Consider the following 13,428-nt stretch of genomic DNA (forward strand, 5'->3'; position numbering starts at 1 on the left):
TAGAGTTTCAGTTCTGATAGAAGGGATTTCTTACCTTCAGACAGGGACAAATCATCAGCTGGAGACACCAGGTCTGCCTGGAGCGCAGGAACACTGCTCAGYGATGTGGTAATCTGATTCGTCAAGATAACCTGCGAACAGACACGGAGAGGGGGAAGGGAAATGAATTATCAGAGCTACTGGATTCCAGGGCTGGAATCCTCCAGGCATAGCATTGAGATGACCCTCTATTCTGATCTTCAGAAAATTCAACACTCAGAACATTTTGAACTATCTGCAGAAACAGAAAGAGACAATTGCAAGCAGTGGAGGAAAAGGGATACTGATAAAAATATGAAATACTACACCGCGTGTTGGTACATATAGGCATCTTAAATGAAACCACTGCTCTGAAGAACTTCATTCACCTTTTATTCATCTTCCATGAACAATTTGATGCTCTTTAAAAAAACCCCACCATTTTCTTCATGGGCAAATAGGAAATCTATTTTCCTAGTAAGTTCCCCACAACTTACAGACTTTCTTCCTTTGGCTGAAACACAGTGYCCTGGAGAAAGGTGTGGTAGGGATACATTCACACTGATCTGAAGCACAAAAATACTAAATGTTATGGGGCTATCATCACAAAAGAGGATTTTGGAGTGTTTTTCATGACCACAAGGTTCTCAGACTATAGTAAACACAGAGTGCTCTTCTCTGACAGCAGGAGCAATAGTCATGCTTGCAAGAGATGAAMAATTCCTTGCACCTTTGAACACATACGTTTTCTTGTAACAGAAAAYATTAAACAAACACAGCAAACACCACAGAGAGAAGAGCATAACTATAGCCACAATTATCTCATAATGCTTTGGATCTCTAAGCAACTGCACTTCCTGCAACAACAGTTGGTCTTYACTTTGCTGACTGACATAAACTTCAGAAATTACTTTTTTTTTTTTAAGAACCAAAATGATGCTTCTACTGAGAACAGACCCACTCCAAATAAACTCTGTTTGAAATGAATGGCCTGTCTTCAGCTGTATTTGCCACAGGAGGGAGGGAGAAAGGAATCCTACACACTACTCTGTGGATGTAGTTTCTTGATGCTACTGGAATAAATTAACAGCTTACCATTGCTAAAAGGGAGAGGAATTTCTCTCCCTTCCCTCCACTGCTCATCCCTCCCTCTGATCATGGCTTCCTCCTGCTTTCTAACACTTTCAGCAATATGATCTGACACACTGTCCCCATTCTTTTCCCATGTTGAGACCCCACACAAGGCTGTGTCAGATCGAGTTGTAATTGCTGTGGTGGTGCTGCAGGGTATTGTGTCTTCTTCAGGCAGCATGACATGAGATGCCGAAAGTGTGATGACTTTTGCAAGACTCTACCTCCCTGCTCATGCCAGCCCACCCATCTCTGTGCTTGCAAACAGCCATGGTGGCTTTATGGACTGTATCAACAGGACTAARCTGAAAAGTGTCTAAGTCAAATCTCCACTGTCTCCACAGGAGTTCAAGACTTTCAGAACCGCAAAGTGATGGCCCTCATGCTCATCTGCTATTGGCTACAAGCTCTGAACAAACTTCAGCTATGATCACTCCGCACAGCTTAACCACAGGATGCACCTTTGGGGAATGGGCACTTGGGATCATTGCAGTGAACACARACATGGTAGATAACAGCCTGGTTTGGTCATACATCTCAGCTAAGGCTCTCACKGTACCACTTGCAATACTGCTGACAGCAAACACACAAGAACACCCCTCTGCTGCTTCCCCCAGAGCTGCTGTGTGCACCTATAAGCACCCAAAAGCAGGCAGCAAAGGATCTGGTACACACAACTCCTTGCAGCCACTGAATGCTGCCTTGTTCATAAGATTACAAGGGAAGATAATTCAATTTATTAAAAAGAAAAAAAAGTCACTTTTCCCATTATTTTTGCCAGGACWCTTAAGTTCCATTTTAGTGAGAGAGTTCATCCCTGTGAGAGGATGGGCATCAAACCTGGTTCAAGGCAAATGAAAGAAGTAGGCAGCTAAGAGTCAGAAGGGATAAGGAACAGGATGYGAGACCTTTCCTTCTTGAAATGATTCTCACTTTGTTTTCACTGTGTCACAAAAGCCACAGACTCACRTATCCATAGTGTCCAGTACTAGAAAATGTGCTGAAATCGAGTGCACTAACAAACTTATACTCACACGTACTGGTGAGGTATGAAGTTTTCATTGGCACACTTTTGCAATGATCACATTATTAACAAGTATCAAGCTCTGTAAGTGATTCAGTCACCCCAGACTCATGCCAAGATAATCTTTGTACTGTGCCGTCACGTCTTTTATTATTTATGCACCACATTTCAAAGAAATGTTACCATGCTTAAGGAACATTTTTATTAGAAAATATACCTAAGCACACCATATTTCATATAACTTTCCTTCAAAGGAAATGAACTTTGAAAGCTTCAAACAAAATGGAAAGATRAATGAACAAGAAGAATAATGCAATTGCTTTTTTTTTTAATCTACAAGATTCTTCTTTAACCAGGAACTCCACAGCACTGGTAGCTATTGGACTGAAAATCTTCTTTACCTTTAATGTTTAGCTCAAGCTCTGCCTCTGAACCTAGATTTCAGTTTCTGATGTATCCTTCAATACTATTCAATAGTAATATCCTAGATTGCCTGCAATACTRTTTAAAAAATCAGTTTAAGAAAGCAGAGTCCTACCCAAGCAAATGTTCCTTTCTGACTTGCTCTGAGGATGGGAATTCTTTGTTCCACAACTTCACTGATGTTTACCCATTTGCCTAAATACATATTTAAATACTATCTTGAATAAGCACACTTCCTCTGAGATGAAGGCATACACACATACAAACTGGCTATTTTGGAATTAATTGAAAATTCTTCTTCTTTTCTGCAATCYTGCAGAATCAACATAGATTCAGTTCTCCCCTGAGACCAGTTGAGCCACAAGATGAGGCCGTTAGCTAAGCACTAGATTTGGCACCAAATTCCCTGTCACACTTCTACAGCCTTGCTTTATGCAACATTCTTTCATCAGGTATAGGTATTCCTATTATCATATATATATATATATATATATATATATATATATATATGTATTTTCGTGTATTTTTGTGCAGCTACTATAATACAGTTTGAACCTCACTTTGAGAGTGTGCAGTGTATTCCAAACTCACTAGCTCAAGGTGTGGGTCACTAACAAAAGGAAAGAGCTGGTCCCTTGCTACAGTTAGGAAGAAAAAAGGCACACAGATTCAGCAAACTCCTCCAAACAGACACATCTATCCTCAAAACTTCAACCACATGTCCTCACTGGGAAGTGCCAAGCTGTTTTTTTCCATGAGTAAAACTTTGGTCATGAGTACTTTAGCAGTGAAAAGTGCCATGTAAACAAGACCCTACATTTTCAGCAGCCACCAGGCCTACAGGCCCTCAGCTTGAATCACTGAATACTGGTATCACATGATTCCAGGGGCACATTTAAAGAATTTGTTAATTTTTCCCCAAATTTTCTCCCTCACTAACCTGAAAGACATGCTTACACTCCATTCTGCTATCCTTTGAAATGGTTTGACGTATTCAGAGAGTTGCAAACAGGTATTTGAGGGAATGGTTAAACTTGTATGTGATTTAYAGAGAACGCATAAACAGACAAAGGAGATCTGGTGTGAAAGAYTCTGTGACTTTCAGGTGAGGAATCACTTTTGGGCACAGACTGCATCAGCTGAGTCTCACACGTTGCTTCATACATATGTGCAAATAGCATTACATTCTATTTTTGATGTTAATTATCCTGCATCTTACAAACYACCAAGAAGGCTCAAGTTGGTATGATAGGTGCCACACTTGAAAGAAACCACCTCACACTGCCAAAGAGGGCTTGGAAACAAGCTGAGCTGCCATTCCAGGCAGACTTTCTARAGAGTGCCTTGCATTGTACTACCAATAGCACTTCTTCAGCTTTTCATTGTAGACCTGCCATTCATTTAACCTGTTTAGTACAGGAGTCCTGCCAAGTCCTCAGGCTAAGTAGGTAAGGAAAAACTGTCTGTTGTGGTTCCTTTTTGACAGATACTGGACATTATTATCAGCCAAACAGAGCTTCCTCTCAAGAGGTTCAGTCACAGGTTTATTAACCGCCAGCAGAACACTCAACAGTGAAAATATTGCCACATGGTACTTCGATGTTATCATACCGAAATACACAGTATTTTAAAATATATTGTATTTTAAAAACACCCAATACTTGAAGAGGAACTAATTCCAATATCAGCTAATGGAACAAAATATTTTCATTGCCACTAAGAGTGACAAAAACTATCATACCTCTCCATACACAACTGTGTCCTGACATGTGCAACAGGTAAGGCAGTTGTGCTATTGCTTTCTGTTTCTATTTTGTGATGAACCAAGGGTGTAGGGATTCTTCAGCCCGTGACTGTGCATGAATGGAAAACACTCCCCACTGCTATAAGAGGGAAAAAAGCTGGAAAGGTCAGCTAGACAGCTCAGTAACRCTGGAAACATGCCTCATGCAGTCTCCTATGGAGTTCAATGAACCACTGCCTTTAACCTTTCAGCCTATTCATTTGCCATGTGTTAAGCTAGCTATTTAACAAGTGAAAATTTACAGTCCTCAACCTTCCAATTCTAGCAGAATTACCAACTCTTCAGAAATTCACTCAGATTCAGATTTCAAAATCCTTCCTGGGAAAAAGACTACTACTTAAAATACCACACAAATGACGGACCACACAATTTCCAAATCTTTTACTTCAAATTTTTACTGCAGCATAGCAACCTCAGTTTGTAAAATAACCCCATCTAACTATTACGAGTGTTATGACAGCAAGAAGAATCCTTCTTAGTTAGAAAACCAGAGATAAACACAAGAAGACAGTGGGAACACTTTTTCAACTTCCTGATTTTAGACATGTTAAAAAAAACACAACTTGTTCCTTTGWTCCCTTTCTCACTTTTTATAGGTGCAAATACCTGGAAAAAAAATAGACACAGGGATTTATCCAGGAAAATAGCATTCAGGTTCTAGACAGATCATTGCTACTACTAAGATTTAATCCAGAACTCAACAACAGTGTTAACATACTGTTAAAATCTTAATATGTTGTTGTGAAAACAGTCACCTTCCACTGATGTGATTTCAGCAGCTCGTTTTTTGGAAGCATATTACAAAAGTAAAAAACTTATTTATTGTGCCTAAACTCACAACATCCCCCATGTACTGGGAATAGCAAAGTCCCTGCATATGCAGAAAATCCCTGCAGGTCCTGGGAGAGAGTTGGCCTAAGAACTTYACACAGAAGAATCAGCAAACTATTTTTTGTTTGGTTATTTATACAGTACAATTTTTCAAGTACTCCTCCTGCCCTTCTTAGACCACACTGAAACTGCTAAATCTGACTTTGTCATCCTTGTAAATCCAGTTGAGTAAATAAGCCATTTTCTGTAAACTTGTGGTCTCAGCCTGCTTGTTAGTTTATTGCAAAATTAAAGGGAGCTCAGCACAGAACTATCAATCAGTAACCAGCAAAGRTATAAAGTCTTCTGGAATGTACCAAAAGGCAAAAAACCACAGTGTTTCATGAAATGGCTGTTTGTTAAAAGGAGGAAGCAGAAATCCCCATTTCGCATGCAATACTATTTAGGAAAACTCTTATTAAAGGCTTCCTGTTGAGCTGGGAGAGCAAGCACAAGGACACTTGCAATAATCCCAAATTACTCCACCCTTATTAGTCCATGTATTCTGTGGTTTTCACTGTGCCCAAGAAACGTCACTAGAGAGCAGCAAGTACAAGTGACAAGTCAGTGGGGCTGGAATGATGACTCTGAATGCTGGAGGAGAAGGAAAGGAAGCTTTACTGATCCCCAGCCAATCTTAGTTCCGATCCTTGAGTAGGCACCTCTCTCCCTTTCCCTGAAGCTTTTAACGAGGCATTAAAGTAATGGCTCAAAAAATAATTAGTGTCAAGGAATTAGCTAAAGGACAGTGCACTGAGCAATACCACAAAGCCAGATGGGGCAGGCAGCAACCCTGAAAACAGAAAAAAAAGAACTGTGAGAAACATGGGGTGAAACTTCATGCTTCAAACAGCTGTGAGAACCACAGCCTTCTCCTTGTAAAACCTGCTACAGATCCTCAAGACTGGCATCAATCTGCTCAAGGAAGAATCCTAAATTACCACCATCTGTAATGGTAACACGGTATTTGTGAGCTTCATCTAAGCTACGCATGCAATTGGCATTTTCTTTAACTTCCATTTTTTCAGGGAGATTTTCTTCAGCATCGGTAACCATTTGTCACAAAAGCTGTCAAAGATGCTGCAAGACCTCATCAGAACTTGTACCTAATATTCACAAGGAAGAAAACATGCTTAAACCTGAGCATTTTCAGTGAAATAATGTAGCTGCAAACAGAAAAAGGAAAGGTCTGAATGCGATGACAAGAGCTCCTAACCAAAATAAGAGTTTTCAAGAAAGAATGTCAAGTTYCCACAGCTACAGGAGTGCTTGAAGCGGTTACTGCAGCGCTGCTCAACAGGGCCTCGCCATAGAGGAGAATGGTTTTTAGAGAGAAAAGCCTCTGCGCAATCGAGACAGCTCTGGGCCCCAGGACAAAATGAAACATATTTATATCACAACTATTATAATGACAGAAGATTAAATACATACACATATCTTCATTCCTAGAAAATGCAAGCTATTTTGGCTCACACAAACCAAATACAAAAGAAAAAACCCAACAGTTTATCATCTCAAATCCTAGCAAATCASTACACCCACCCAGTACTCAGCCCAGTAGGTGTCCTGTATTCCTAAACTGAGCTCGGGTTTCTATGGGGAAGAATGTAAATGTCAAATAATAAAGCCCAGCCATCACAAGCAAATAGGGTTATAATAAATGAAATTCCCATATCCAAAGTCAAATACCACTTCTGGTGTTTAATCAAGGCCTAACTAAGACACTCAAAAATATCTTTACGTGTTTTACTAAAATGGTTGSAGCACAAAGCTGCTTCACTTGCAGGAATGAGCAATACATAAATGCCCACATTTAACAACTGTTGCAAATCCATATCAGCTGGRAGACGAGGTACCCATTGCAGCCACCATGACTACAAGATGACAGAGGAACAGACTGGTAACAGTGATATGCAGGCTAGAGGGAAGCAGACGGATATTTTCAGACATAGCACAGCAGCTCCCCTGAYTGAAGGCAATGCCAAGAGCTGTTAGAATTCACATCCCAACCAACGTTACCAGAATCTGGCACAATTCCCTGAATAACACATATATACACATAAACCACTGGAAGCCCATYGAGAAACACTTCCTAATCCCATATGCAATGTACACTCCTACAAGTGCTGGCCTTGCCTCAGAGGAGTTTCAACTGCCCCCATTTTCATGAGAATCCAGAAAAAAAAAGGCAATTAAAGAGCACAGAGACAAGAGAGCACAATTCTCTGGAAGGCTCACAAGCACCTTTTAAAAGATTAGAGATCTGTTCAGGACACATTGCTGGCTAGCTGCAACCTTATTAGAGCTCCTAGGAGAGAGAAGACATCCAGCTCTTGTTTTTCCAAGGTATCTTTWCACAAACTTCTCCACTTTCCTCCCTCAGTGGGGCAATTCATAGCAGCAAAGGTGATTTTATAGCTATTGGATTTCATGGAGTATAAATAGGACTCGAAAGAAATCAAGGTATTTTTCAGAGACTAGCCACTGTATTTGCATCAAACTTATTTTACTTTGCATAGGAAAAGTACAAAGTTATGCAATTCTATTCCATAAGCCTTTTGAAGAAGTAAAGTGTCTATTCACATCTCTGCCAACTGCTTAAAAAGCATCACAATGAATTAAAACTTCCACCAGAAGAAAAAAAAAAGAAAAAAGAAACAAAGCAAAACAAAAGCATGCTGTTCTCAGGCARCTACACGCCTTCAAGCTGAAATAGCTACCACCCAGCAACAGCCCGAGGTCTTTAGCCTTTCCTACTCTGTGAACAAGGAATGCAGCCAACACAAACGTAACCTTCCAAACCCGCACGGCAGCACCCCTRTGCTGTGCTGCCCGGGACAGGGTTTGTGTGCCCGCAAGGCTTCCCATCCAGCAGCCTGCACACACCGCTCGCAGAGATGCATGTCCCCGGAGAGGGACTGCCACTGCCTTCATACCCTGCCAGTCGCCCAGGGCTCCCTCTTGTTTCCAGCAGATCTTCCTCAACCCTTCCCTCCAGCCTCTGCTTAACGATGGCTCTCAGAACTGAGCTTTCTCAATGGATCTCTGATTGAGCTTTCTCGATGGATCTCTGATTGAGCTTTCTCGATGGACAAATTGTCTTGTAATAGAATAAATAAATACAATAAAATTATGAACTCACAGTTCACTCTTAGACTGTGTGCTGTTCTCTGCAACAGGGCTTTTGTTTGGTTGAATTTGCTTGGTTTTGAAGGATGGGGAGAAACTGGGTTGCCTGGAACACCGGCAAAATAGTACAGAAATTCAGTTCTGCACCACCATGCTCCAGATTGAGAGATGTCTCCTACACTGTCACAGGACTGCAAGGAAGGAAAAATCTATGCTCACTTTTTCCTCAATGAAAAACCTTGTTCAGTTTATTAGAACTAGTTAGTTTTCAACAGCAGATCAAAACAGACTGAAGGCTCTTTCCTTTCACCTGCTCGGTTCAGACCTTCTGCCATACATCTAYCCTGCTTCATCCAGCACTTCAAATTTACTTGTACCTACACAAATTCTTTGACATTAAATCTCACAACCTTCTGGTGGAATGAATGTATCGTTACTCCTATTGTAGTCAGATGCTCAGACACTAAGCAAACTGACTAAAGGTACCACAAATGTTTACTACCAATTCTTAAACCATGATTTCAAGAACTGAGTTGAAAGCTGGAAAGACTCATGCATCCCAAAGCACTCTAGGACTCCTCAGGACTATCTAGTATGTACCCAGCAAATTGTGTATTTATAATTCCTTCAATATTTGGGGTTTACATTATGTAGGTTTTTTTATACCTGTCTATACTTAGATTTTTCCTAACAACTAGATAGGAATATGAAGTAATTGGAGAAGTGCCTTTTATTCATTGCYAAACTAATGAAATACTACTAACAAAAGTCTGCTTAGGGCTCACAGCCTATTTCAAGTTGATAATTAGGGTACCAGCATTTTTATTTGATTTTGATGCTTTGACAAGCCCATCAGAAAGACCATTTATACTAATATACACGTGCAGGTCTAGGGACATACAGCATATAAAGCACAACTTCATGTCATTAATTCCATTAATTCCTCAGATTCTTTCCAATTAATTCCTTCAAGCCTTCAAGGCAGCRGGTCACAGGAGACTTGCTGAATCTTGGATGCAAACTGAAACAGCTCAATGGGCTACTGTAATTTACAGCTTTGCTGAGCAGTTTTAAAAACACTTTCCCTAGCTCCACCTTATTGCATATCATGACCCTATGCCAATATTTTTAGAGAGAGAGCAGTGTTAGTTTAGACTGCTCCTTGATATCTTGTGGAAGCAGCAGAAAGCACTTTCTAGGATGTGGTAGAATACAATATTATATAGAATAGAACATTATATAGAATAGAATATTTGTTCCCCTTCATTTAATCTTTACAAGCAGGTAACTACTACCACCATAACATGGCTTACTTATATTTATACACAAGATACTTCATCACCACCACAGCAACACAGAAATCTTTTCTAGCCTATGGGTACATTGGAAAATACAGAATGCTTTACACCACACCTGTTAGAAACATTTTCTTACTGTTTTTATGGCCTTTCATGGAACACATTTCAGAAACAGACAGGATTTTTATACTTGTCTGTAATAGCTATGCTTTGATAATTATGTAGCTTTATTTCAGTGTATGTAACAGATAGTAGGTTTGAAGTACAAGGTAACAGGGAATTTGGATATAAAAATTCATCTCCCCATTTGCCTGAGCTATTTGAGGTCTGTAGAGTATTAAGGTAGTAACTGATACTGCACAGAAGCCTGACAACCAATCTATCAATAACTTTTACAAAACAAACTATACACTGACAGCATTATTTAGGCAGCCATGGCTGATGTGGTGAATGCTGTGCTCCTGGTATTTCAGAGTTCAGTTATCAACCTCTATAGCTGTAATGGCTGTAAAAATGTAGAAGTCATTCAGAAAACAAAATATCCAGATGGAGAAAAACAGCCTCTCAAGTTGCCATCAGTTTCCTTCCTTCGGACTCAGGGCTCAGAATGGTATGAAAGACCAAGTGAGAATTAATTAGATGTATCACAAGCTGTAGATATATATTAACATTTCATTTTAGACATTTTCATACACTGAATTTACACCTTCAGAGCCTAACCTGCAATTTAGCCAATAATCTTTCTCTACCAGAATTATTTATAATATTACAAAAGCATCAGTTGCCTCAGCCTCCCTTAAAATGCAGCAACCATACAAAACACATCAGTTTGAATGCTGTGTATTATTTTTTTGCTGTACCAGTGACTGTTTTCATAATCAACCTTTCTTTCAGTCCGATCATACTGTAAGTCCAAGCTCTACCACCTAGCTTTTGAAGTATGTAATCTATCAACATACCTCTAATGCAGTGCAACATTTTTATGCAGAAGAAGATTGCTTGGGTTTATTTTGTCAGTCTCCTAAACCTGCAGAGTCAGACACTTAAGAGCTTTAACCTTTGACATTCTTCCTCTTATAATGTTCAATACATCTTCTCAACTAAGATATTCTGAAGAAAATTGTCCTAAAAAAATAAATGAATGCAACCTATACAAAAGGTACAATGGTGGATGTGTTACAAAGTTTTATTAGCACTCTTTGAAGACTGCTATAGCATTTGAGGAAGCTTTGTTACACAGTAGTAAGATTATCCTAAGTGCTTCTTCCACAAAAGCACATTAAAATAAAAAGTCTACTAGTTATAGATAAATAGTTTATAATAAGACAGGAAAAAAACATGCCCAAAACATGTATGTATATGATTGTTTCCCAAACATGTCAGATCTGATATTACCCAGAGGAAGGGAGAGGGGACATAAATCATCCAAGTTTCTTCTCATCAATATTTGGGGGGAAAAAATATTTTTGTGGCTTAAAACATCCTGTCATTTCAGTGGCACTGTCTTCCTTGTTGTTGTAAGATACTGACTGTATCCTATTTTTCCTAAGAAGTCCTTTCACTAGGAAATACAGTTAGTCCGTATTTCTCAAATAAAATCAGCATTTATGCCACATTTTAAAATTTCTATTAAGCTACCCAACTTACTTGAAGTGTATTTTCCTTGGAAGCATGAATAATTAGAAACTTCTTTGAAACTTAGGACTCAAGATGGAAAATGAACTCTGAGAAATGAAAGGAATCGTTTTTGTGCTGAGATTGCAGCATGACACACACACCTCTTTTGGCTTGGTAATCACTGAGAATAGGGCCACTGGTTCCTGTTCTGTATTGTTGGCACCTCACTTTTTATGCTAATATTTGTAAACACTTAATGAAACAAAACCAAAGGCCTTCATTCAGCTATTTGGTTACTCTAGAATATTTACAGTTGTTACTAGAATGACAAAATTTTTAAGAGTTGATGTCAGGTGAATAAAAGCAGGATGACATCTTCAGTGATCTTAAAATCTCTCCGAAAACCTTGGGAATGGTACAGGATTTCGGCTTTTTCACAATTAGAAAGCATCTGCTCTTTAGGAATTAAACCTCACTAAGTAATTTTTGCACCTCATTCAAATTAACCCAAGTGCAACAAAGATTTGCTGTCCATCCTATAAACTGTATATACAGGTATCAGAGAAAAGCAGCTGCTGTCTTCTGGGCAACCTACTGAATTTTTGCAGCAGCTCTAGATTAAATGTTCACTGCAGCTAGGAGTTTTTTAATATAATTTCCCTGACTTGCTATTAAAATTCACAGGATCATGCATTTTCCTCGGACTCCATTGAAGTTGCTTCATCTAAAGTCTTTCATAAAAAATGCACATCAGAATCTCCATTGTGGAGTTCTGCAAAATATTGCAAAGATAGTAATGTTAATAACTAATCACTTTAATTTATTTTAGAGAAGAACTTAAGAGGAGCAAATTATGCTTTAGTCAACAGAATGGATTTTCTGTGGTACTAGTAGGTTTTCTCCAGCCCCATGACCAGAACAGCTTCTTTCAGTGAATTGTGAGATACTTGGGCAAACACATGGGAAATGTGGCCTAGACTAGAAATATATTTCTGGATAGGACTGAAGTTATGAGGAAACATTGTGGGAAATCAGTAGCAAAAAACCAATAAGATGCTTCAGGTCAGGCAGGAAGTGCATCTTCAGATGCACTGGGTGTGAGACAGGACTTAGGGATTGGGACACTGGGATTGGCGTGCTGACAGTGAGCAGCCTGGTGGACTTTCTCAGGAAAGGACAGGATGTATTTGTAGAGTTTCTAAAACAAAGATTAAAATAATTCAATGCAAGGTACTTGAACTCCAAAGCAAGGTGCAGTAGCAGAGCAGAGTGTGTGCCAGATTAAAGCTAAGTGCTCAGTTATATTTGAATCTCAGTGAAAATTCTTTCATTAGCTGGATGCTAATTTGCAAAAGACCTTGTGGGTGTGGAGATGTACAGCTTCTAGAGACAGAAAGGCAGTTATGGCACATACCCCTTTAGTTATGCTGTCTGATTCCTGCAATCATCAAAACATATCAACTAGAAAAATGTTTTCAGTAGTAATGTTATCAATTCAACAAAGTTATTTTTTTTTCATTGGCTATTCCTTGGGTCTAATTAAAGATCACTACGACTTATTTGACAACAAATTGCACCTCAAAAAGTTACTGGGTTTTTTTTTTTTTTNAGATCTTCCTCAACCCTTCCCTCCAGCCTCTGCTTAACGATGGCTCTCAGAACTGAGCTTTCTCAATGGATCTCTGATTGAGCTTTCTCGATGGATCTCTGATTGAGCTTTCTCGATGGACAAATTGTCTTGTAATAGAATAAATAAATACAATAAAATTATGAACTCACAGTTCACTCTTAGACTGTGTGCTGTTCTCTGCAACAGGGCTTTTGTTTGGTTGAATTTGCTTGGTTTTGAAGGATGGGGAGAAACTGGGTTGCCTGGAACACCGGCAAAATAGTACAGAAATTCAGTTCTGCACCACCATGCTCCAGATTGAGAGATGTCTCCTACACTGTCACAGGACTGCAAGGAAGGAAAAATCTATGCTCACTTTTTCCTCAATGAAAAACCTTGTTCAGTTTATTAGAACTAGTTAGTTTTCAACAGCAGATCAAAACAGACTGAAGGCTCTTTCCTTTCACCTGCTCGGTTCAGACCTTCTGCCATACATCTACCCTGC

The 13,428-nt window shown here is 39.3% G+C and overlaps 1 protein-coding gene across 1 annotated transcript in view; it reads right to left on the minus strand.

The window, feature by feature from the left end:
• RAD51B (RAD51 paralog B) overlaps positions 1-13,428 on the minus strand; it is a 355,670-nt gene that overhangs the window by 212,484 nt on the left and 129,758 nt on the right. Inside the window, exon 8 of the mRNA XM_057367333.1 lies at positions 35-131. Within this exon, the coding sequence (XP_057223316.1) occupies positions 35-131 (97 nt within the window). The remainder of the gene's footprint in view (positions 1-34; positions 132-13,428) is intronic.

This window comes from Malurus melanocephalus, unplaced genomic scaffold (assembly GCF_030028575.1).
Source record: "Malurus melanocephalus ecotype Western Australia unplaced genomic scaffold, MMel_1.1 scaffold_2, whole genome shotgun sequence".
NCBI lineage: Eukaryota > Metazoa > Chordata > Aves > Passeriformes > Maluridae > Malurus > Malurus melanocephalus.